The sequence below is a fragment of the Aplidium turbinatum genome, chromosome 1 (assembly GCF_918807975.1).
Source record: "Aplidium turbinatum chromosome 1, kaAplTurb1.1, whole genome shotgun sequence".
In the NCBI taxonomy this organism is placed as follows: Eukaryota; Metazoa; Chordata; class Ascidiacea; order Aplousobranchia; family Polyclinidae; genus Aplidium; species Aplidium turbinatum.
Genome location: NC_137472.1, coordinates 42,837,368 through 42,860,016, shown reverse-complemented (window position 1 = coordinate 42,860,016; position 22,649 = coordinate 42,837,368). Strand labels below are relative to the sequence as shown.

At 39.3% G+C, this 22,649-nt stretch overlaps 1 protein-coding gene across 1 annotated transcript; it reads left to right on the top strand.

Moving 5' to 3' along the window:
• The first annotated feature begins 4,170 nt into the window (after window positions 1–4,170).
• LOC145780189 (microtubule-associated serine/threonine-protein kinase 3-like) lies at window positions 4,171–22,534 on the top strand. The gene is made up of 32 exons (XM_082591898.1): window positions 4,171–4,306; window positions 5,434–5,557; window positions 6,235–6,324; window positions 6,568–6,739; window positions 7,740–7,876; window positions 10,854–10,894; window positions 11,047–11,138; window positions 11,354–11,565; window positions 11,934–12,039; window positions 12,266–12,411; window positions 12,677–12,856; window positions 13,288–13,386; window positions 13,540–13,671; window positions 13,942–14,060; window positions 14,415–14,511; window positions 14,722–14,859; window positions 15,232–15,344; window positions 15,651–15,780; window positions 15,929–16,094; window positions 16,396–16,511; window positions 16,652–16,760; window positions 17,037–17,140; window positions 17,262–17,329; window positions 17,668–18,559; window positions 18,928–19,086; window positions 19,628–19,891; window positions 20,154–20,285; window positions 20,401–20,733; window positions 20,877–20,987; window positions 21,186–21,377; window positions 21,606–21,674; window positions 22,112–22,534. Exons 1-31 carry the CDS (start codon window positions 4,260–4,262, stop codon window positions 21,666–21,668), a joined length of 4,884 nt encoding a protein of 1,627 aa, XP_082448024.1. The 5' UTR covers window positions 4,171–4,259; the 3' UTR covers window positions 21,669–21,674; window positions 22,112–22,534.
• The last annotated feature ends 115 nt before the right edge of the window (window positions 22,535–22,649 follow it).

Here is a 22,649-nt window from a genome sequence, read left to right as displayed (position 1 = left end):
AAGCCTAAGTATTTTGGGGTAACATTAGACAGATTACACATGTGCAAGAAACTAACATCTCACACTGCGTTACTGAAGTGTTTGGTTTTGGCAGGCTCTAGTTAGGGAGCAAGGGCTGCTCATTGCACACAGCAACTCTAGACCTTTTTTAATGTTTATTCTTCAGCTGAGTACTCTGCAGTCTGCACCAATGATGTGCTGCAGTGCTCACTGCCACAATGTCTGCAATCTGCATTTAACAGTGCCCTGCACATAGTGACCAGATGCCTGCATCCCGTTTCATTGAAAAATGTGCCTATTCTTGATAGAATCTGAGCTTTGATTCAAAGAAGGCACTCTGTTGCTTGGTTGACAAACATTGGAGACAAACCACCTTCTTTATTCCTTCAAATAAGCACCCCTGTTGACTGAAATCAATACACCCATTTGTGCCAACCATTCAACCGAGCTGCTTAACGAAGCTGGCAAACAAAATATCTCTCCGGCTAGTTGGATGGATCATAAATTGAAGACAAATGCCAGCAGACTCCATTCTTTTATTCTCAATGCTAATTGCTGATCCCATTAGTCTGTCTGGGTGAGTGCACCTCAACTGTCTTTATATGAGCAGGTTTTTCTACTCAAATGTACATTGTAGCGGATGTCGAATTGTCTGAACATCCGCCCATACCTAGCTGTAGCTGCTACAGCAACATCCCTGGTACTAGCGTGTAGTGGGGATGATCTTGAGAACAATACCTTGCTCTTTTTTGCGAGTATAAGTTTATTGCAAAGAAATGAATGAACTTCCACGTCGGAACGTTGTAGCCAAATAATGCCTTAAATTCAAATAGAACGAGTTAAACTAATTCAGAACATAAAAAACTACACTACAACGATAATTAAACTAACACCCGTGACTTCCAAGAAAGGAATCCGTGGCAAACTGACTGAGAAAATAAGGCACCACACAACTGGCCGACAGAAACCATACTGAAAACCAAAAAACTGACTCTGTTTCACGCTAAACGATTGATTTGAAGGAGGCTTATTGCTTCAAGCAATGCAGCATGTGTCAAATGCGCAACGCTACAACAACGTAAAACCACGTATGTAAATCAAACCCTGATAAGTGGTGCAAATTCTAAGGAAACGCCCTAATTTTCAGCCAGCGTTTCAAATTCCTACCAAGCACAAATTTCACAATGGCAATTAGACTAAAGTAAACACGAAAAAAGCCGCAGGCGCTACATACATCAACAAGAAATGGCATATTTTTCTTCTTGTGAATGTTGTGCTGAGCAACAGACCACAAACCATTTTATTAATCTGTCTAATGTGCACTATTTTCTTCCCACTCAATGGAGCAGAAGGCCTGAGTTTCGGATACCAATTACTAAAGACTGGCTGCTCACAAGTAGGCTTTCAGTGTACTCCAGGAAATATTGTCAACCGTGGGTGGTCAAAACGTAGTTTGTTTGGGCCCCAGAACCTTAAGCTCAAATGAAAAACGATTTAGTCTAAAATTACAGTCAGTTGAATAACCAAGTAACCAAGTTTGTGGATGAAGAAAGCAATATCAAGAAACAATGGTTCTACTCTGGGGTGTGCTTGAGCAATGAGCAACCTACTTCAGGGACAATACTCCAGCCACCCGCAAGTCGCACTTGCTGTTGTTTCTCTGGGCAAGAAACTTTACGATAATTGCCTCTACCCTGTGATCGATTTCGAGTAATGGGTAGTACCAATACCAAATTTAAGTCATAAGTAGAGTAGACAACCGGAAACAGACATTGCCGTCGGCTGCAGCATGGGTCAGGTGTACGTCGGAAGGCGTACAGCCGTACACCGATGCATAGCGCTCAAGTCGCTTTCCAGCAATTCAGGATAAAGATATGAAAAACAAACAAACAATAGCACCTAGTCAATAACTGGAATAACTTAAAGACAACAACACTTTAACTAAGAATAACAGCACTTTGTGGATGGATTTATTTACAGGCATCAACAATTCTGGAAGTAAAAGTTCCACTTTGTCCATCTTAGTGACTGGATCTGTGTCAGAGGTTCAAAGTCTCTACTGCCAGGATTATGCTTCAAAAGACTCTCTCTCAGTCGGGGGATTAAGATTCCACAGCCAAATCACTGAACTGTATAATTTATGCATGAAGTTGCAAAAGAAGAAGGAACATTTATTTTAACTTTTATTTAAGACTTCTGCAAAGGAAACATCCAATTCAGTTTCGTTTATGCATTCAATGAAGTACTAGATTGATTTGTCATAATGAGTGCAAGTTGAAAGATTGCAAGTAAAGTGCAGTTTCTTGTCACAACTCAGACAATAAATCAGTCATTTTTACGTAGACGTTGAATAATGTTAAAAAAGACTGATTTGTTGTCTGGGAAGAGAGTTTGCACTGAAGATGTGATTCCATATTCAGCAGCATATACAAAAACAATCCATGGAGCAGAACGGGTAGTGATGCATGTAGCCTGTATGTCTGCTTACGTTTGTCAACCATCAAGATCAATGTAGATATAGAATTATAGATACAATAGCCATCACTTAGGCACAAAAATTTGTTTTTTTATTTTTGATGCATTAATTACATAAATAGCCTAGGCTACAATATATCCCTTTGGCCATAGAAGAGTACTTTTTGTGTTGCACATGGAGAAAGTACAGTCTGCTACTTTTCAGAGAATCTAAATTGGAGAAATCTGAATTCTGGAGACAGCCTTTTTCGGAGAAAGCCTCTTTTGGAGATGTCTAAAATCTCACAGCGGCATCTGTTTATTTCAAGGAATTAGCTTATAATATGGTTAATCAAATAAAGTCTCAGCGAAAAAAAATAAACAGAACTGTTGACAATTTTGTCAAACGGCATTTCATGATTATCAATAGACAATAGTGGTTAGTCAAATGAGTCAAATGTAGAACGAAAACGTTTTAACTAAAGTTGCTAAACATGCTACATATCATTATAGCCTATATCTATAAGGCAGTGGTTTTCAACCATGGTTCCGCGGAACCCTAAGGTTCCGCCCGAAAGTCTATTTCATTGTTATATCATCATGGATGCATTTTGCTTGTTGGTTGAAAAGGAATATCCTACAATTGCTCAGAAAGAGCTGCAACTTATGCTGTTTTCAACCTCCTACTTGAGTGAGTTTGGATTTTCAGCTCTGACAACCATCAAGCACAAGAGACGAGCACAATTGCTGTCTGTGGAAGATGAACTTCGTGTGTGTCAAACACATGACCCAATATTAAAGACTTGTGCAAGAAACACCAGGCTCAAGTTTTTCATTGAAATTTTTATGAGAATAAATGTAATTTTTTACAGTTTGTATTTTTATTGTACATAAATAAATCTGAACATGAGTATTTTAATTTTATTTTATTAATTAAACGATGTTTTTTGCATAAGGCAATTAAATTATGGAACAGGGGTTTCTCGAGCTTGTGGAATGTTTCACTGGGTTCCGTTCCACCAAAAAGGTTAAAAACTGCTGCCATAAGGCATCAGCTAATCTACATCTACCTCACTGAAACAATAACCTTCGTGTTTGCATTGGTATGAATTCTCTGAGTTGGATTCTTCGAAATGGGCCATTTCGGAAAAGTATTGCCATTAGAATTAGCAAGTAAGATATTCAGTGCTCGTTGCTCTCATTATGTTCAGCAAAGTTTTTTTTAAACTGAACTGTTGCCTTTCGTGTCTTAGACCTTCCTGGTTTAGTTTATTTTTCAGCATTCTAGAATGGGTTGAAACAGAAAGTTTGTGTTACAGGATTTAGAAACGTTTTATGATAATTGCAGCTTGACATTGTTTCCTGCATCCAACTTAAATTATTTGATGTTTTATTTGAAACTAAATTTGACATTAATTTTGCTTTGTAAAAACCAACATTTATGTAAGGTAAATCATGTTCACAAGCTATATGTGCTTCAGCCAACCTTTATTTCCTATTTTTGACTTCCTTGTGATAGCATGTCTGGTCTTCTTTCAGCTGTCATTTGGTCACCTACAGGGAAGTTACTAAACTAGTGGAAATTGCTAAGTCAGCAAAAGTAACACTAGAAAAAACATGTTTCAAAGTAAATTAATATTAATCTGATTAGTATTGCATTAAAATGCAAGATATTTTAGATATTAATGCATCTATTTTACTTTATTTTTTTCAGTTGTTTTAAGTGATAAACTCATAAAATGTAGGGGCAAGTTAGTACTGTAGTAAGATGGATTCAATCATGTGCACACTGCTCGACTGATAAAATGGATTCAAAACGTCGTTCAACAGAAATTAGTCCACTGCATCAAAGGTAAACATTCTATCAGTGCGTATTGTTTTAAGTCTGTTTATTGTTTAGTGTTAATGCTTTGTTACATTCGTCTGGACTTTATCACTTGCAAGTATGAACTAAAGTTTCAGTTAGCTAAAGAATACTGGATAGTTTTATTTTAGCTTTTGGTGAAAGTAATTTCAGCATTCATTATAGCATTGTATTGCATCTAACAAGGTTATCTATAATGGTAGTTTGTCCTAGTTTACTTCTGATATGAGATGTTTCACTATTGTACATTATTAAATAAAGTTTCAATGAGACAAGTGGAGTGTGCGACTTTATATTACATCCTTTTATATTGGGATGGAATATACAACATAGTCCAAGTTGTTTAGACAAAAAGGTTTATTTTGCCACGTTTTCTTAATCTCGAATTAAAGTGATTTGCAGCTTTATGCTTTCATTTTGTATGACAGTGGTTCTTCTTCATTTCAGGCATACGAATTCTCAAAAGAGCATTTTGAGTACTTTTTTTTTTTTCTTAGATAATTAAGAATTTTATAATATAAAATATATAATATATATTATATAGTATTGTGTTGTTGTATGAGACATCGCTTTTGTCATTTTCTCATGACTTGATTGTTAAGTTTTTAATATCCTTTAGTTTAAAAGCTTTTCGCACTGGTTGTGGAGTGGGTCTTGCAGATTCAAACTTTATGACTATTTTTATGAGAAATTTCCAAGTTTGCAAGCTTGACATTGAATTGCAAAAGTATGATAGTGTGGTACAAAATAGTTGTGAAACTTTTTACACTGCAGCATGCTATGACTTTGTACATTTAAAAAAATATTCTTTCTAGACTATATATATCAAAAATAGTTATTACTATCTGAATCCTTAACAGCCTGTTTCACCTACACGAATCCTCAGAAGATTCTTATTCAAATAGAATCATGTATAGGATTGTTCAATTGAACCTAGCATAGGAACCACTTTTTGAAACGTAATTTGTTTCATAAGGACACATGTTAAAACATGAGGATTATTCAGAAGACCATTGCCAATTTATGGGTGTGTCAACACAGCCTAGTGCTGCGTGTATTATATGTGATTTATGGCCAGTGTAACGTTTTCTGACACTACTATATCATTACTACAGTATTCTACTTTCTGATGAACTTTATTCATTTCTATCATCTCGAGGACATGGCAAACTTCGTGGTCTATTTCCAGTCAACTTTACTGTTGAACAGTTTCAAAGCTTAACCAGGGAAAATCTCAAGGTTTGTGTCATAGCTGCATTTAAGTGATGCAGGAGTTACCTCATTTTTATGTGGTGCCATACTGTATTGGGCTGGTTCATCAATAATTTAAGAGTTTGGCAAGAAACTAATTCATGAAATGTTAGGCATAAAAAATCACAAGTATGATTTCAGTTGAACGTTTTTTTTTTTTTATCTATCTTATATTTCTTATATAAAAATGACGGACATCTGTTGTTAAATATACTGTATATATATCATGTGTTGTGCCATTTACTACTAAACAGTAAACAGGTAGCCTGGTGTTTACCTGTTTTAGCCCCCTTGAGAAAGTCAGTCGTGCTGACTGACAAAACGTTGGAAATAAAAGCTTGGTATCACTCTTAACATCAGGTGGTAACCTAGTCACTAGAAGAACGCATGTCATTTTGTTTTTCTAATGCCTGGTGAAGAGTCTCTCTGTATATTTTTGAAAGTTTATCGAAACAGTTGTATGACAGTTGTAGGACTGAAATTGAAACGTATCATTTTTTCTTTTAAAGAGCATATTCAGACCAAAGATATCATAGCAAAGATCTGTAATTCAGTAAATTGATCACAGTAAATGGTTCTAAGGTTACAAATAGATTTTGATTTCGTGTCACATGAATAGAAGAATGTGGCTTGGATTATGTGACTATCTGTTATTACATATTCAGGAACAATACGATATTTACGATAAAGATGTGGATGACATTATGCAAGCACTCACAATGAACACTTATGATAAGCGATTGAGTGCAACAAAGGTAGGTGCGGTAGGCAACACGTAGCTGCAACACTTTTTCTCATTGTCAGCATGATATTATCCGCATTAGTAAATATTGTTGTTAAACTAAAGATGAAGCTGTTAATGATTTATTTGTTAGCCTATTGTTCTAATTTGTGCTGCCCCAGATTAACTGAAGAAGTTAATGTAACCAAACAAAGAACAGTTTCTTTCTTGGTATTTTTAATCTAAGTAGCTATTCACGGTAAACTGATAATTTCAGAATGACTCGCCACAAGTGATGCCATCAGTGCCACGATGTATTTTACGACGGTCAGGAACTCTGGAAGATTTCTCATCTACCCTTCCCATCAACTTTAAATTTCAGCGTCAATTGTCAGAGCAAACTATAGCTAGAAGGGGGAGTCTTGCCAGTCTTACAGCGGTCACAGCAGGTATACTGTACATCGTATGTGCCCACCAAGTTTGCCACGACAAATAGTAGAAGTGAACATTTTGTATTAAGAATTTTTACTCTTTTGCAAAAATCAATGATCTTGATACACACGATGCATTTACAAAACTATTCTATGGAATAGCATAAAGTTCTGTTTCTTAAGCCACCAGGCTTATTTTACACCAAATAAGATCATGATGTCATAAATTCTTGTCTATGGATTACTTTTGCTTGCATGAGGTGATGATTGTTGTGGTTTGCAATGCACCGTCGACTTACGTTTATTCGAATCACCTGATTTATCAAACCTTTTTCCGTTAATCCCAATTCCCAAATTCGTTTTGCTAGTCAATTCACCCCATGTAAATGCAGCACATACTCAATCAAACGGATTTTGCTTGATTGCAATAAATCGTTAATCTCGTGGCTAATTTTCAGAAAATTCCATTAGAACTTGTCTGTTTAAATAACTTTTAATTCACTGCACGGTCTGTGTGATTAACGATGGCAGGCGTCAGGCAGGTTTAACTCTCATAGCATTGTTGAAACATTTCGCTTCACAATAGCAAGTTAGCGTCACTGCACGTACTTTCGACATATCAAGGATTTATTTCCTGCGTTTGATTTCCTGTCCAAACAAATTCATTGGGCTACACATTGTTCTCACGGACATGTGCGACTGCACACTTTTAAAACTATGACGCTTCAAAATGACAAACTGTTGTGTTACTGTTATGTTTTGTTTTTTATTCGGTATGCTGAAAAAACCAGGCCTGTTAAATTTGGAATACCAAAACAAAGTATTTACAAAAGAAACGTTTGTTTTTGGGTATGTCACACAGCCAAGCTTGGCTATCACAGCAGCCTCAATTATTTTTGCAAAAATATTAAAAATATTAAGTACCGTTAGTACCGTAAAAATATTAAAAGAGGGTACCGCAAGTTTTTTTGTGGTTAAACTAAAATGGCCTTTTATAGCGATATGAAATATTTTTCAGGTAAAGTTTCCACTCCAAGGCGAGATTTAAGCTTTCCTGGTGTGGAGCCCTCTCACGGCTCAGAAGAAACCAGCAACTTGGTGCGCATGCGCAATAAAACACTCGGCAACTCTGATCCATCCCTCAACTCGAGCTTTGTAAGTTTTATCCCCTAGAACGAACGCACATTGCTCGAAATCATATGCGAGCGACCAGCATGCCTTATCTTTACTTGGAAGACTGTATGTTTTGTCTCAGACTGTCTTGCTCAATGTCCATCGTAACAAAAGCCCATTCGTAAAAGGTTGGCAGAACTTATCACGTATTTTCTGAGCGATTGCCAAAACTCTAGATAATTCAGTGCCTCTCTGGATCATAGACAACATATCTAGCCTTACATGTTTGCAAAGTTTCAAACGCAAACTGTTCACAAACAGTCATAGCCGTACGAGACCAAAGCATTTTGGGGGGGCAGAAAGTAAATTTGCCCAAATGTGCACGCTTTTATAGAAATTGCCCAAATATAATGTATGCGGTGTATGATAACTATCCCTGATGATAACAGTGAAAAAGTAACATAATAAGATCACCAGCAGTGGCTTAGCCAGTAATTTTGAAAGGGCGGGGGTTGAGGGCGTGTTTCGCTTATGACGACACCCAGCAGTGGGAGGGTTTGGGGGGCCTCCCCCAGAAATTTTTGAAAAATTACTTTGAATTTAGTGCATTCTGAGAGCATTTTCAACAAAAATGTGGTTATGAATATTCCTGTAAAATGATGCTGTCCGGTGGCATAGCAAAAGGATAAGATCATGTTTTCTTCGGTATTTTTCAGAAATAAAGCTAAGTTTATGTTTTCTTGTTGCTAATTCCTGGCTGAGATATTTGAATGCTTGGTAATGGCAAAACTCGCTCTTTGCAATACAGACACAGACATACTACTTCTGTTCAAATAAACTTTGTTCAATCAATTAAGGTAGTTTTGATGATACGAATTTTAGTACAAAAATAAAAAGGTCTGGCAGCACTACTTCTAAAAATATAGTTAGGCTAGGTAATTTGATGACAAAAATAACTAAGTTTAATATATTCTAAGTTTGCATACAGACAGTGACGTAGGATTCAAAAAACCCAATTAGCCTAACAGTTCGTATTTACATTGATTCAATGTCTGAATATTGAATAATATTCAATCATCGGATTTGCAGAAGGCGTCGTTGGATTTTCAAAAAATCGCCGAATAGGAAACTCGCCGAAAAAGGCTCTGGCCGAATAGGGAACTCGCCGAATAGTAGCAGAACCTTTTTATAAAAGTAACCAAACAAAGCTAAGCAACACCTTAACATTACAGTACTTTTAACAGGTATATATAACATGTTTTTGTTAAATGTTGTGGTGGTGTTGCTTAGCTATGTCCACTTATGGTTGAAAAAGTACTGTGACCTCCTCACCCGAATTGTTTTGTAAAAGTACCGGTAGGCTATTCACCAGATTTATATAAATTCATATTTTGTAGTTGCCCAAATCAAGATGATGCATTTATGGATATTATGAAAAAAATTAAAGACTTTGTACATTTTGATGCGAGGCAACTGCATCATGCCAATTTGGGCAGTTTTATAAATAGACTATGATCAGATAATTTCATATTTTTTGTTGCCTTAATCTAAACGATACAGTTATGTAAATGGGAAAAATTAATGAATTTGTTCATTTTGGGTAAACTGCTTCACGCTAATTTGGGCAGTTGCATAAACAGACAGACTAATCAGTTTCATCAAATAATTTCATGTTTTAGCTGCCCAAATCAACACGATGCATTTGTGAAAATTAATAAAATTAGCTATATAGCAAATTTTGTGTTTTGATTTGATACTATAGTTTGATCACCATGCAATACAATACATCAGTACGGGTGTGCCAAATGAAAATTTTGCGGCACATTTCTTGTGCAATTAAGAGGCTGTACTTAGTTTGATAGGTGAAAGATATTAATTTATAGTTTTTCTTAATTCATGCAATTTTGTAGCTTTTTATATAGCAATTTTTGCCCTAATAATTTTAAGATTTTGCCCGGATTCGCGACGTTTTGAAACAACAGGGGGGGCGGCTGCCCCCCCTGCCCCCCTGGCTCGTACGGCTATGCAAACAGTACACGACAACTCACCCATCAAATGCACCATACGCTTCAATTGACAGCAACCACCGAGGCAATGACACGAGCAGTTGTTCTTGTAGCTTTGAGCGAAGCATTTACCTCAGTCAATATTGACATGCATTATTCAAAGGCTCGTACACATAAGTGCTCTGCCACAAAATCTACTGCTGCTGCAAAGTGACTTACGACATGCTAATACTGTTTCACCTTTGTGATACACGTTCATCGTCACATTTCATAAGTGAATTTAAGATCAACCAAATTTCGATGCCACATTTCTGAAAAAAAGTGTTTGGCAAGCTTTCAGTATGTACGATAGCTTTTCAATTGTCATAATTTCTAAAAAATTATTTTTTAGTTCGTCAATTCAAACCGGAGCATTGTTATTGTCAGAGCATGACAAAAACGCGATTGTGGTGTATTACCTATTACATCACAGTACACTGGTGACACAGTACACTGGTGACACAGTACACTGGTGTCAGGCAGTGACTCGACACTTTGTCGCACAAATTCACTGAAAATTACTTGTGCCCTGCAATCTATTGACAAGAGGTTTAATTGGACTGTGATATTGACGTCATTTATTGCATCGCTTCGCTTAACGTCTTTGTTTCGATAAAGTGTCCTAGAAACGCATGGGATACTCGATAGTCATTTGGTAGTTTCCGTGAATAGATGCCCTGTAGTATATTTATGTTTATTGAACATTTCGCCTAGTGTTTTATTTTTTTTGAAGGTTAAAATAAATATTTCTAGAATAGATAAACAGAAAAATCTGATATTGCAATTGTTAAACATTTCGTTACTTTTATATACTTTAACCTTGAATAATTTGTTACTACTCTTGAAAAAAAATAACAATTCTAGTTTGTTTCATTGCTCTGCTTATGAAATATTCATAGCAAATTTGTCTAATTGATTTTTTAACCTAATAATGTTTCTAGTTTTAATATAATGATCAATCGTTTTGCTTGCAGAAAGATTTAACGGTTTCGCGACGGAACAGCATCACACCATCGTGAGTCACTGTTTTGGTTTGCAATTTCACCAGCAATCCATTTTATCTATTCACCTACATGTTGATAGCAACCATTCTAATAATGCATTAAAGTGATATGGAATGTAGTTGAATATGTTAAAAAAGGTTTCTTTTGCGTTGTTATTGTTTAGGCCGCGAAACACGAACCGGAACAGTCTCCTGATGGTGTCCTCTCCTACCCTGAACCTCGGCCGGCCGCTCTCCCCCGGGATAGCAGGGCAAGGTAGTTCAGAGTCTTCTATGAAATCTCATGTCAAAGTACTCAATTTAATAATAAGCGTGCTTTCATTGAACTATCTGCAACACGACTTTATCCATATGAGACATTAATCCTGATACCTAGACTTAGTTAATGATCAAATGTTAATCTGCGTTGACCTTTTTACTTCTCAACATGTATCAATTGTACTGCAACTCTACCATCCTTCATTTATTCAGGCGTGACAAGTCCTGTTGGCAGCCCACGTACATTGTCTCCCAGCGGGCAACCGTCACATTTCTCTTTCGGTCCTTCATATGTTGCAAGCAAGCCTCGTTCGCTGGTGTCGGCACTTGAAGGCCGACGCTGGTCTGTGGCGTCACTGCCATCTAGTGGTTATGGTACCAACACCCCCTCATCAGTTCTTTCATCATCAGCTTGTTCATCACAAGTAAGTTGGTTATACTTATATGGTATAAATCTTTTTTTGCTTTATTGTTTGGAGCACTGTGGTTTTGTAGGCTTCTCGCAACTCCTGACTTAGCACGGCAATAGTCTTGCACACTTTTTGCTACATCATAAGCATTTTCATATCCCAGATATACGTAACGCCTGTCAACGAAATGGTGATTCTTGAATTTAAAACCTCAGTTTTAAAATGACACATTTCTGGCAGCGTTACAACAAAGAATATAATCTATGTGTTGGATTAATTCGTGTCCTTACCGAAAGACTTTGTTACTGCACGGTGCGAAATGTTAAAGAGCGAACGCCAATACGAACTTGGTATAAAAATTACCAACTTTACGCATCGCGCAGGATCGGCTCCATCATCTTCCCTCCCACCCCACTGCCGATCAGCTCAATCTGTTGTCTCATCAGTTCGGTTCCAACGAGAGCATCAGTGAAGAAGAGGTGCCTAGTGGTGAGAAATTGTTTATATTTCCTTAGCAAGAAAAATTAACCTTGAGTGGAAATGCTTCAAATAAAACTTAGTTTGCAATAAACAGAAGGCGCTTGAAAAGGTCATATACAGTAGGATGTAATATCAATATAAAAATCAGTTGTCCTGCTTGTCAATTTTGGGCCATGAGTTTTACTTTTTTAAAACATCAACTTTTCCCTACATTAACGTCCGAACAACATCACAGGATGCCGAAGCCCGTTTCGTGTCCGCTCGCGCAGCCTCAGCCCGACTAGGATGCCGTCATCATACGACTCCGAGGTGGTAATGATGAACAACGTTTATCGCGAACGATTTCCAAAAGCTGTAACGCAGATGGAGGAAAAGCTTAAAGTAAGTGTCAAAGTGCTTAATTTTGCTGTCAGCGATTAATTAAAAAGTATTTAAAAGCACTAACAGCTTTAGCAGTTGGGTACATATTCTTAAACGCTCAGGTTCTGTTTTCGAAAATACTTCACACATTAAAATGGACATCGAGATTTGACGGCAAAACCTTTCACATGTAAAAAGGTTTTCTTCTCAAATGCAAACTAAGTCTCTTACTACAGTAGCAGGCGCGACATAAAATTCACGTCATCAATCCATCTGGCTTTTACAGCAACTTATAGAGTCGTCGAAGGTCGGACCGCAGGCGGCCGTGTCGGACGCTGCGTGGCGGTTTGTTCAGTACCAGCTGGTCGAGATGTCGCGATCTTGCTTGTCGATGTCGCAGGAAAATAGAATCACGGCCAGTTTCTTCTATGAGCTCGCGGAGAACATCGAAAAACTTATCGCTGAGGTTCGCAGTTCTTGTCATTATGTCGTTGTGTAAGACATACTCCGTCATCGGGTATTGTTTTGATGCATCATATGAATCAAATACAGCCGCCGTACAGACGAATCAAGTTGTGCGTTTTTTAATTGCTTTTTTGTTTTGTTTTGAAGCAAACACTTCCGGCATTGTGATGCACTATAAGCAGTTTATATTATTTTTGTTGTTGTTAGCTTGCTGTGCGCAACCATGCGTGAAATACTAGAACTAGTTGTTCCATGCGATGTTGTCTGTCACGTTTTACCACTTCGCAATGTATATGAACGCCAAAATGTTGTCATCAGTAACTGTTAAGGAAATCTGTCTCGCTCAAACAACGTGAATAAACATTGTATTCATGCGCAGCTACATCCGGGTGCACTAACTATTGTCTTCATTTCAACCATGACATTTTTCAGGCTCGCAACAAATCTGAAGGCGGGGGTGGCATTGTCATGAAAATGGTCAAGCGCTTCCAAATGATTGTGGCTCGTCCGGCACGTTTGGTCGAATGCCTGGTATGTGTCTTCCATTGGCACAGGTTTCATCATAACTTTGATTAAATTTTCTCCATTTTCCTTCAAAAACTGTTTAACTATGATTAAATTGTGTGATTAAAACGTGATCATGGTATTGGTGGGACAAGTAAGAGCTTACGGCTTTTTTTGCAGGAATTTAACGCTGAGAACTTTTATCAGTTGCTGGAATCAGCTGAGCACGTTGCCAAGGAAAAACAGTATTGTGTGGAAAGAGACATTCCTCAATATATCGTTCAACAGCTCGGCATGTCAGTAGACCAAATGGTGGGTTACATTGTACATTATAGAAAGTAGCAACGTATACGAATGTAGGCCAATCATTACACATTCGAAGCAACGGAGGAATTGCTGTTGTACTTGCACTATGGATATAAGAAAAAATCATCTAACCGATTAAGATCGTGTTGTCGTGTCATGTTATGATGACCAATTTTCGCTGTGGTTTTGACGTTTGTATCAAACAAGGCATTTGTTTTGTTCGCTTCGCTTTAGCTTGTGCAAACACTTCACGTCCACAACCGCTTTTTGTTTCAGACCACCAAGAAGACGGGATCCGGCAGCAGTGAGTCCGACGGTAGCGACACGTCAGAGAAGCAAACCGTTTGTGAGGGGGACTTCTCGACTATAAAGCTTATCAGCAATGGCGCTTATGGGTGCGTGTCTTCGCAAGTGACGTTATGACTGAAAATAAGATGAAGAGAAAAGTCATATTAAAGCTATTTTAGTTACACTCGCCTTTTAACTTTGTGTTCTTTCATGCATACACCTCAATATTCCTGATTTATGAGAAAACTTGTTTGTTTTTGCTATTTTGTCATGCAGCTATTGTAGGTACTGTAAAATACTATTTTAACGCTTATCTTCGAAATCGGTGCCTAATTTAGATAATCTTATGATTGCAATAAAGATGTCGTCAGTAAGTACAATAGTTCATAATGATGTTTTCTTGATGTGATCATACTGTTCATGACGACTGCATTTTTAATAATTGTTTTTTTTACTGACAGGGCTGTGTATCTTGTACGTCACAAAGAGACTCGACAGCGATTTGCTCTAAAGAAAATCAATAAGCAAAACCTCATTCTTCGCAACGAAATAGACCAGGTTGATGAGCTTTTCATTTCTGTAAATGCATTTTAATCGCCCTTTGTGAGTTGTGACAATGTCGTGAACGATATGGGCTCAGGCGGAAAAATCTGTCATTTTTACATTGATTCAACGTCTGCGGACGTTGAATCAATGTAAAAGTGATAGATTTTTTTTGTTTGTTTGAGGAAAAGTAAAGGAAGATGAAAGTTTATATCTTTCGTTCAGGTATTTGCAGAGCGAGACATTCTAACATTTGTGGAGAACCCGTTTGTCGTCACCATGTACTGCTCCTTTCAAACCAAGCTCCACCTCTGCATGGTCATGGAGTATGTCGAGGGTGGTGATGTTGCTTCTCTCATCAAGGTACAACAAAGTTGAGAAACCCAGCATCTTTATCATCATCATCAAGAGGATGTATCTTGTTATTTGCGGTCTTCCAACATTCTGTTGTCGAACCTTGTGTTGTTTGATTCCAGCGCTTTTTTTGTCGTATCCAGGCTTGCGCCGGTGGTTGAATATTTAGATTAAGTAGACGGGAAGGCAAGAAAGCCAATCTTAATTTCCACCTTCATGTGTGCCATCAAGTGTCCTGCTAAAGACACAGCCTTACACTCTTGGGTGGTGTCGGTGCTCGTTCGATTGTCATGCAAGGGTTTCCACCGCTCGTCTATGCAGCCATAAAGAGTATAATAAATGTAAATAGGCATCACGTATAACGGGTTCATTTTTCATTAGAATATCCGCGTCCTTCCAGACGAAGTTGCACAGATGTACTTTGCCGAAACTGTGCTTGCGCTTGAGTATTTGCATACCTACGGTGTGGTACATCGCGACTTGAAGCCTGATAAGTAAGTCACGTGATATTTTCGCGTTGCAGGCGACAAGTTAAGAGGATTTTAAGAATACTTGAGTTGTCTTTAAAAATTCATATAAAATTCTGCTTTTGTTTCAGTAAAAAGAAGAGAGCCCGCTATGCAAAAACTGTACTCGTGATTTACAAACTCTTCGAAGGCTAAACTGTTTACGTTTTTCTGCACTAACTGTCTTTTCTATGTGTTATAAATAATGAACGAGCTGCTTGCATAGCGTCGTGGATAGAAATAATCTGTTGTAAGGCTTTCGCATTGCAACAAATGATGATTATTTTCTGCCAGCTTGTTGATCACATCACTGGGACACATCAAGTTAACAGACTTCGGCTTGTCCAAGGTTGGATTGATGTCTCGTACGACGAACATGTACGAGTCGCACGTCGAAACGCAGCAAGTGTTTGTAGATCGACAGGTGCGTGCTGGTGTTGCAATTATTCAATCATTTGCTTGTATTGGATCTTTTTTGACATTTAAATTGCACTTTATTTGGCTTTTATAATTTTGCTTTTTTACAGCTCGCGAAAGTATTTGTATTTTTACTACCTTGTTTACATTTCCAGGTCCATGGCACTCCGGAATATATCGCTCCAGAGGTGATCCTCCACCAGGGATATGGACCCCCTGTAGATTGGTGGTCAGCTGGTATTTGCCTCTACGAGTTTCTTGTCGGTTGCGTCCCATTCTTTGGTCAAACCCCCGATGAGCTTTTCATGCAAGCCATCAACGGTAGGTGCTTCCTTTTGTGGTTTTTCTTATTTTGTTGTAAGCAGTGAAACAGTTAACGAGCTTGTAACTTTCATCAGCACATTGATTTTGATAAAACGTTCTTGCCGCATTTTTTATTACCAAGAAGCCGAAAAGCTACGAGAGCATTTAATCGATGTTTATTTCGCTGCTGTAATCTCTTCTATTTCGAAGCCACCGCCCGAACCGTTAGCTGAAATGGATTTTTTCGATATCGATCTTTCCACACTTTCATAGAGTTTGTCATTGTTGCTAATGGGACTTTGTTGTATTTTACTTCAAGATGAAATTGTGTGGCCGGAAGGCGACGACTCCCTTCCCCTTCCCGCTGTCAATCTCATATCATGTTTGCTCGAGCGTGACCCGCACGTTCGCCTTGGTTGCCATGGCGCCTTTGAGGTAATGTTGGCAGAAAAATGCTTCTACATTGTAAACAAAGACCTTGTGGTTTTTCAAAACTTTTAGCCAGGCTTTCAATGTGCTATTGCTACTGCATGGCAACCAACAGATGTGTGATATGACAGGGTTTGTACTCGCAGGTCAAGAGCCACGTTTACTTTGAATCAATGGATTGGAACAATCTGATACGACAGAAAGCTCAATTTATTCCCCAGCTTGATGACGATGAAGACACAAGTTATTTTGACAGTCAGTGCTAGTTTTGTAGTTTGCGCATTCCCAGACAGCAAAACAACCAGTAAAACCAGTGAAAATGGTGGATCCACCACCAAATGGTGGATATGGTGGTTCAACCAGTGAAAATGGTGGATTTTCACAAATGATGGATTTTGCTGTCTGAGTTGCTAGTCTATTACGATTCTTACGTTGCGTTGTTGTTTGCATTGAACGTTAAAACAATATAACAAAATCAGCACAACTTATCACTTTCCAGTAATTGGTTTGTCACATTTTTTTCTGCATCAGCTCGATCTGACCGTTATGATCACGAACCACAAGATGATGAACAAGCTGAAGGTGAAGTGCCCGAACTTGCCAATTTCTCATCGAGCACAAAGCGATACTCGCAAGTGGGTTTAACTGTAATGAAACGCTTCGAAATTGCCAACTATGCCTAAAAACGTTAGCAGTGATTGAAATTTTAGCAATGTCTGCTTTCAGAACTTACGTAATTGCTCCTGTTTGTTGTAGACATTCAGCACACCGAAGAAGAACTCCAACGATAACCCGAAAGCAAAGATTCGTCTACAAACCAGAATGTAAGGGTCGGCGTGTTGAGTTAAAAATTTGTCGAGAAATATTTTAGAAAATTTAGATCGACAAGCGAAGAAAAATTTCACATGGCAAACAGTTTTGTTGTTGTCCCATTTGTAGGCAATGAAGCATCAACATAAAACCGTGAGATTTTATGGAGAGAAGGCTTCTTTGCTGGCGTTGGGATTCATCGAATTGAAATTCTGCTTGCTGTAATGTAGAGCTGCTGAGTTGGACCAAACATTAGGCCTACTCCTTACTCTAGAAACATCGAGATCTATCGAACTTTATGGTTTTGTTATAAAGTATTTGGTTGTGTTAGTTACTAATCTTGATTTTGTAGGTCGTCATCACTTGCTGGTGATGATCTAGATCCGAAGACTGGCGATCCCTCATTGACTGTTACTCCACTTCAGTTTGATTCATCTCCAAGATGTAGTGAGAGCGACTCCAGCTTATGTTCCAGACGCTCATCTGAGTCTTGCCATGACTCGTTCATACCTTCACAAACAAACGTCTTCGAAGGCCACAACAGTTTATCTGGTGACAATGCTCCCGATAGCTCGTCGTTTGAGTTCAAGCGTCAAAGTTCAGATAGCTCGGTGGCTAGCGGAAGCAGCAGTCCGCTCCTTACCTACCATTCGACAAGCGACGATAAACAGTGGCTGACTTCGACTCCCAATGCAACGATCGGTGGAAATTCCAAGAAGTCCTTCCTCATGAAACGCGGCACCAGCATGTCTTCTGGAACTACAGGAAACGATCGTTCATCGTCAAAGTCTCCGGAGATGGGGAGTCTCCAACGTATCAAGAAGTCTCGGAGTATGTCGGCGGATAGCCCGATAGCTCAAGGTAGCGACTTTCATGAGCTTAATGAAGCGGAAGAAGAAAAAAAGGAAGAATCAGAACAAGAGAGCTTAAAATCCCACTCTCGCAGCTCAAGTGCATCCGACGATCGCTTAAAAGCTGTTCCTCCTCATGGAGTGATGAAGCATCTCGTAGCACCACACCAACGTCATCGATATCGTCGCATGTCCTCGTGTTCGTCAGCTGGCGCCCTCAGCTCCCTCGCATCCTCTTCATCCATTGAGAAGATGATAGATCCTGCTCTTGTCACTCCTGTGTGTCGTAGCCGTTCCCAGTTCAGTCCCACCAACAGCGTGAGCAGTGAGTCGAGCTCGGATACATCCCGTCTTGTCACAAGTAGAACATTGAAGCAAGGCAGAATGGGACAGGTGGGAAAAATAATACCTGAAAACTGTTTTGTTTTTTTTAACTCAATAGCGCTCTATGTTACATATGTGCAACGTAAATTTTAGGCAGTAAATCAACTTTGAGGGAGTAGAACCAATTCTTGTGAAGAAAATCAAACATAAAAGTACTTTCAAGTGACTCTTTATAGCTCAATGTTGCAAACTTGCAACAAGTTGTACAGCTCAATATTCCGTGTTGGTCGGACAACGCCTTTCCAAAAAAGTCTACTTTAAGTAAAAGTTTTACTTTTATTGTCGGACGCTACAGAGTAAAGTTTTATTTAACGAGTATTTGATATGATCCATGATGCTAAACTACTTGATTACTAAGCATCGAGCGAACACTTTAGTTTCAGGAGCCAAGTCTTGAAGAGGTCCTTCAGCGTCGTCTGCACGCGACCCACCAGAGCTCAACATCTCCACGATCCCGTAACCACAGTGGAGAGCTCAAGCGCTCACGGTCGTTCAAACGCAGCGTCATCAAGTCATCCAGTGCTACTTCACTACAGGTGAGTACGGAATCAATAGATCGTCTAACTTTAAAGTAAATCATTTTTTGTCGTATCCAGGCTTACACCCGGTGGTTGAAGAATTAGACTAACTAAGTGGACGGAAGGCAAGGAAGCCAATCTTTGTGTCCACCTTCAGTCATGCCTTTAAGTGTTCACCCAAAGGCACAGCTACAATGCTACATGCTCTTGAGCGGTGTCGAAGTAGCGCCCTTTCGAGTGCCGTATCAGGTCACTCACCACTCGACTATACAGCCGGCTGTAAAAACAATGTCCAATGTTGATTGACTTAAATATTTTGTCTAGGATTCGTTTCAAATTTGTAACTTTTGTTTGAAAGTTTAGTTTTCTACAGCAACATGGTTCTGTGGTTTGTCGTGTTCCAGACATGTACTTATTGTTTGACGCAGTTTTGTGGAGAAGTCAGTGTAAAAATGTCGAAATAAATGCAGATTATTCTTTTAACTTCTTATGTAGTTTAGCTTTACCGAAGAACATACCGTACTTTTGTCATTCAACATTCTCCTCGTTGTTGCGACAGCTGATGATTCCGAATATTGACGACAGTCTCCCACCGTCTCCTCTTGCCAGCCCCCGATCTACCTACCCCCCTACCCTGTCGTCCATTTTGTCTAACCCCAGCTCACGCGAATCTTCGCCAAACCGCGCATTTTCACCCATCCCTGGTACACCGCGTCCTCCCGTGGTGATAGTGCGCACTTCGCGGGGATTTGGCTTCAAGATGGAGACGATTCCGGTCTACTTCGGAAACGGAAACACATTTGCACTTCACTCCATAATCACGGTGAGATGTTGCTTTGTTGCTGTTGACGATTCGATCCGCAAAAGTTAAAAAGTTTTGGTGCGCAAAAGAAGCGCTATGATGTTTCCCAGGCGTTGTTGACATCCACACAGCAAAATCCGTAATTTTTAGATTGATTCAGCGGCTGCAGACGTTGAATCAATGTAAAAATGACGGATTTTGCTGTTTGGGTAAGAGACAACTTTGCTATGGAAAAGAAAGCATTGAAGTCGTGTTTGCTGAAGCGTCTTTGTTTGTTTTGCAGGACGCGGATAAAGAGTCGCCTGCTTACGCTGCTGGTTTACGTGTGGGTGACCTCATCACTCATGTCAACAACGAATTGGTGCAAGGGCTGCTGCACACTGAAGTTCTAAAAATCATGTACAAATCACCAAAAGTGAGTTGATGAAGGCTAGTTTCAGTGCCATTGCTGTCAGTCCTAGTTTCATCTGAATTGCAGAAATGATTCAACCACCATTGACAAGCGACTGAACCGAGGTGTCATTTTGCAGGCGACTATAGTTGCAGTTCCCCTCGAGAACACATCGATTCAAGTTGGAAAGCGCAAGAATAAGAGCCGGGGCAGGCTGATCCGCAGGAGGAAGGTGGTCTCTCACAGTCGCAGTGGATCCATGAACGCGCCCGTTCCCGTTTCATCCCCGATGCACACCTACTCCCATGTCAAACGCAAAGGATCTTTTCTTCGTCGAGGCCGCACCAGCGGAGGAGACGCACGGAGTCACTCTCCTCTTCTCAATTCCAACAAGGCAGCTGGAAGCAAGACGAAACACAAGAGTTACACCGATCCCCCTACCATGCCAGCCATTGCCATGACTGAAAATCAGGTAACGGGCACATAGCGATAACGTTGCCAAACACTTTCTTGAAAGTGCTTGTGCACAATTTTCTTTTAAAATAACTTGTTTACACGTTGATCATGATCATATTATAATCGCATGTATGTAAACTTTACCTTTTTATTTACAAGGTACCAAGTAGCCAGACAACGAAAACCATACAAGTTTCATCAGGGACAATTGCAGCCAAGTCTTCTACTTTAGGCGCCAGCCCAGCTACTTCTAGACCCATGTCGTTGCAGGTTAGCATAGGTGCTAAGGCTTGCTTGCTCCATTGCGTGTTTTGTTGCGCTTAGGTTGATGGACCTTTCCAAGCAGCAAATCAATCCCTTTTTACATTGATTTAACGTCTGCAGAAGTCGAATCAATGCAAAAGCGACTGGTTTGTTGACTTGGACGAACGAACTGACGATCGAGTTCAACTTGCGACAACTTTGCAGAGCATAACCCACAAGCTGTCCAGAAGTATACGATCCACCCGCAGAAAGTCAACCGGCCATATCCCGCTGTCTCCCCTGGCCCGCGTTCCCAGTCCCTCTCCACTTCTATTGCTTGATGCAGGAGAGCAGACAAAGGAGGTTCCAATTGAAGACGAAGAACCCAAACCGTCTCCACGTCCCAGCCTACCGAAGGTATGCGCTTGAATAACATGTTAGGCTTGGGTCGCATATTTGTTAGCTAAGTCCGACGCTTTGATTTCGTCTCCTTGTCGAAATAAAAAATTAATCGTCTGCCAGTCAGAATGTTATGTTAATGGACGAGTCAAACAGCGGTAGTTTCTACTTATTTTTTAAGGCTGTTATTGTAGTATAAAAAAAACTCCTGCCTCGTGTATTTATTTGAGCAATTTTGTGACTTAGAGTTTACGAAAGTCGAAGATTTTTCTCTCCAAGAGCCACGATAACAGCACCTCCAAACGGTAACATCAGGTATGGAAAATGGAGCTTGACCATGACTACAACTTTTTTTTTTCTTTTAAAGATGTGAATATGTGTAGTCGCATCTTTCGTTTGTGACCATAACCAGCTTTCCCATTTCAACGTAGCCTACTGCTTAACGTTGGCGATACAAGGTTCATGATCTGTAGAAAATGTTGGACAGCACTTTGAAATCCCGTTTAACGAGAGACTGTAGTAATTTGACCAACGTTTTATTTTTAAAAGTTTATAGAATAGGCGAAGTTGTGTCACGCAATCGCATCTGCATGAAATCGAGTTATTTTTGTTATACAAAAGCGATAGAACTGCCTCAATAGAAGATACTGTTGTAATAAGAAAATGAATTTAAAACAACTCATTGTTCAAAATCGTTCATGTTTATTCAGCTATCGAACGGGACTGAACTGCTATGTTATCATATGTTACAGAATGCCTGCTGGCGGTACAGTTAACTCCGTGGGTGCAAGGGTGTTATTCTCCTGCATGCTCAAGTGTTTATTGAAATCTTATCTTTTCCCGACGAGAGTCCTTTATCGCAGTTGTACATATTTTCTCTTTTAGATGCTTTTATATCACGTTGTTCACCATTTGCACTGCTTACAATATTATCGCTATCAGCTTGCCGCTGTCGTCGCCCCCTGACCTGATTTGTGACGTCGCTTCACGTTTTCCTTCGTCAACTTTTTGTGGCTGTCATGCGACCAATAGTGACGTCACTTTGCGCAAAAGCATGGCAAGTTGATCAAAGTCCAGTCGGAAAACGATCTTTTTTCAGCCAGCAACAAATTTTGCTTTCTGAGTCATCTGCGATAGTTTCCCGACCTGGCAAATACGAACAAGTTCTGGGAATGACGGAGTGTTATTATTTGAATTAAAGTTCAATATTGCTTGAAATCTGTGTCATTGTAGTTTGGCAGCGTTGATATAATAGCTCTCAAGTTTATTTCGCAGAAATGATGAAACAAC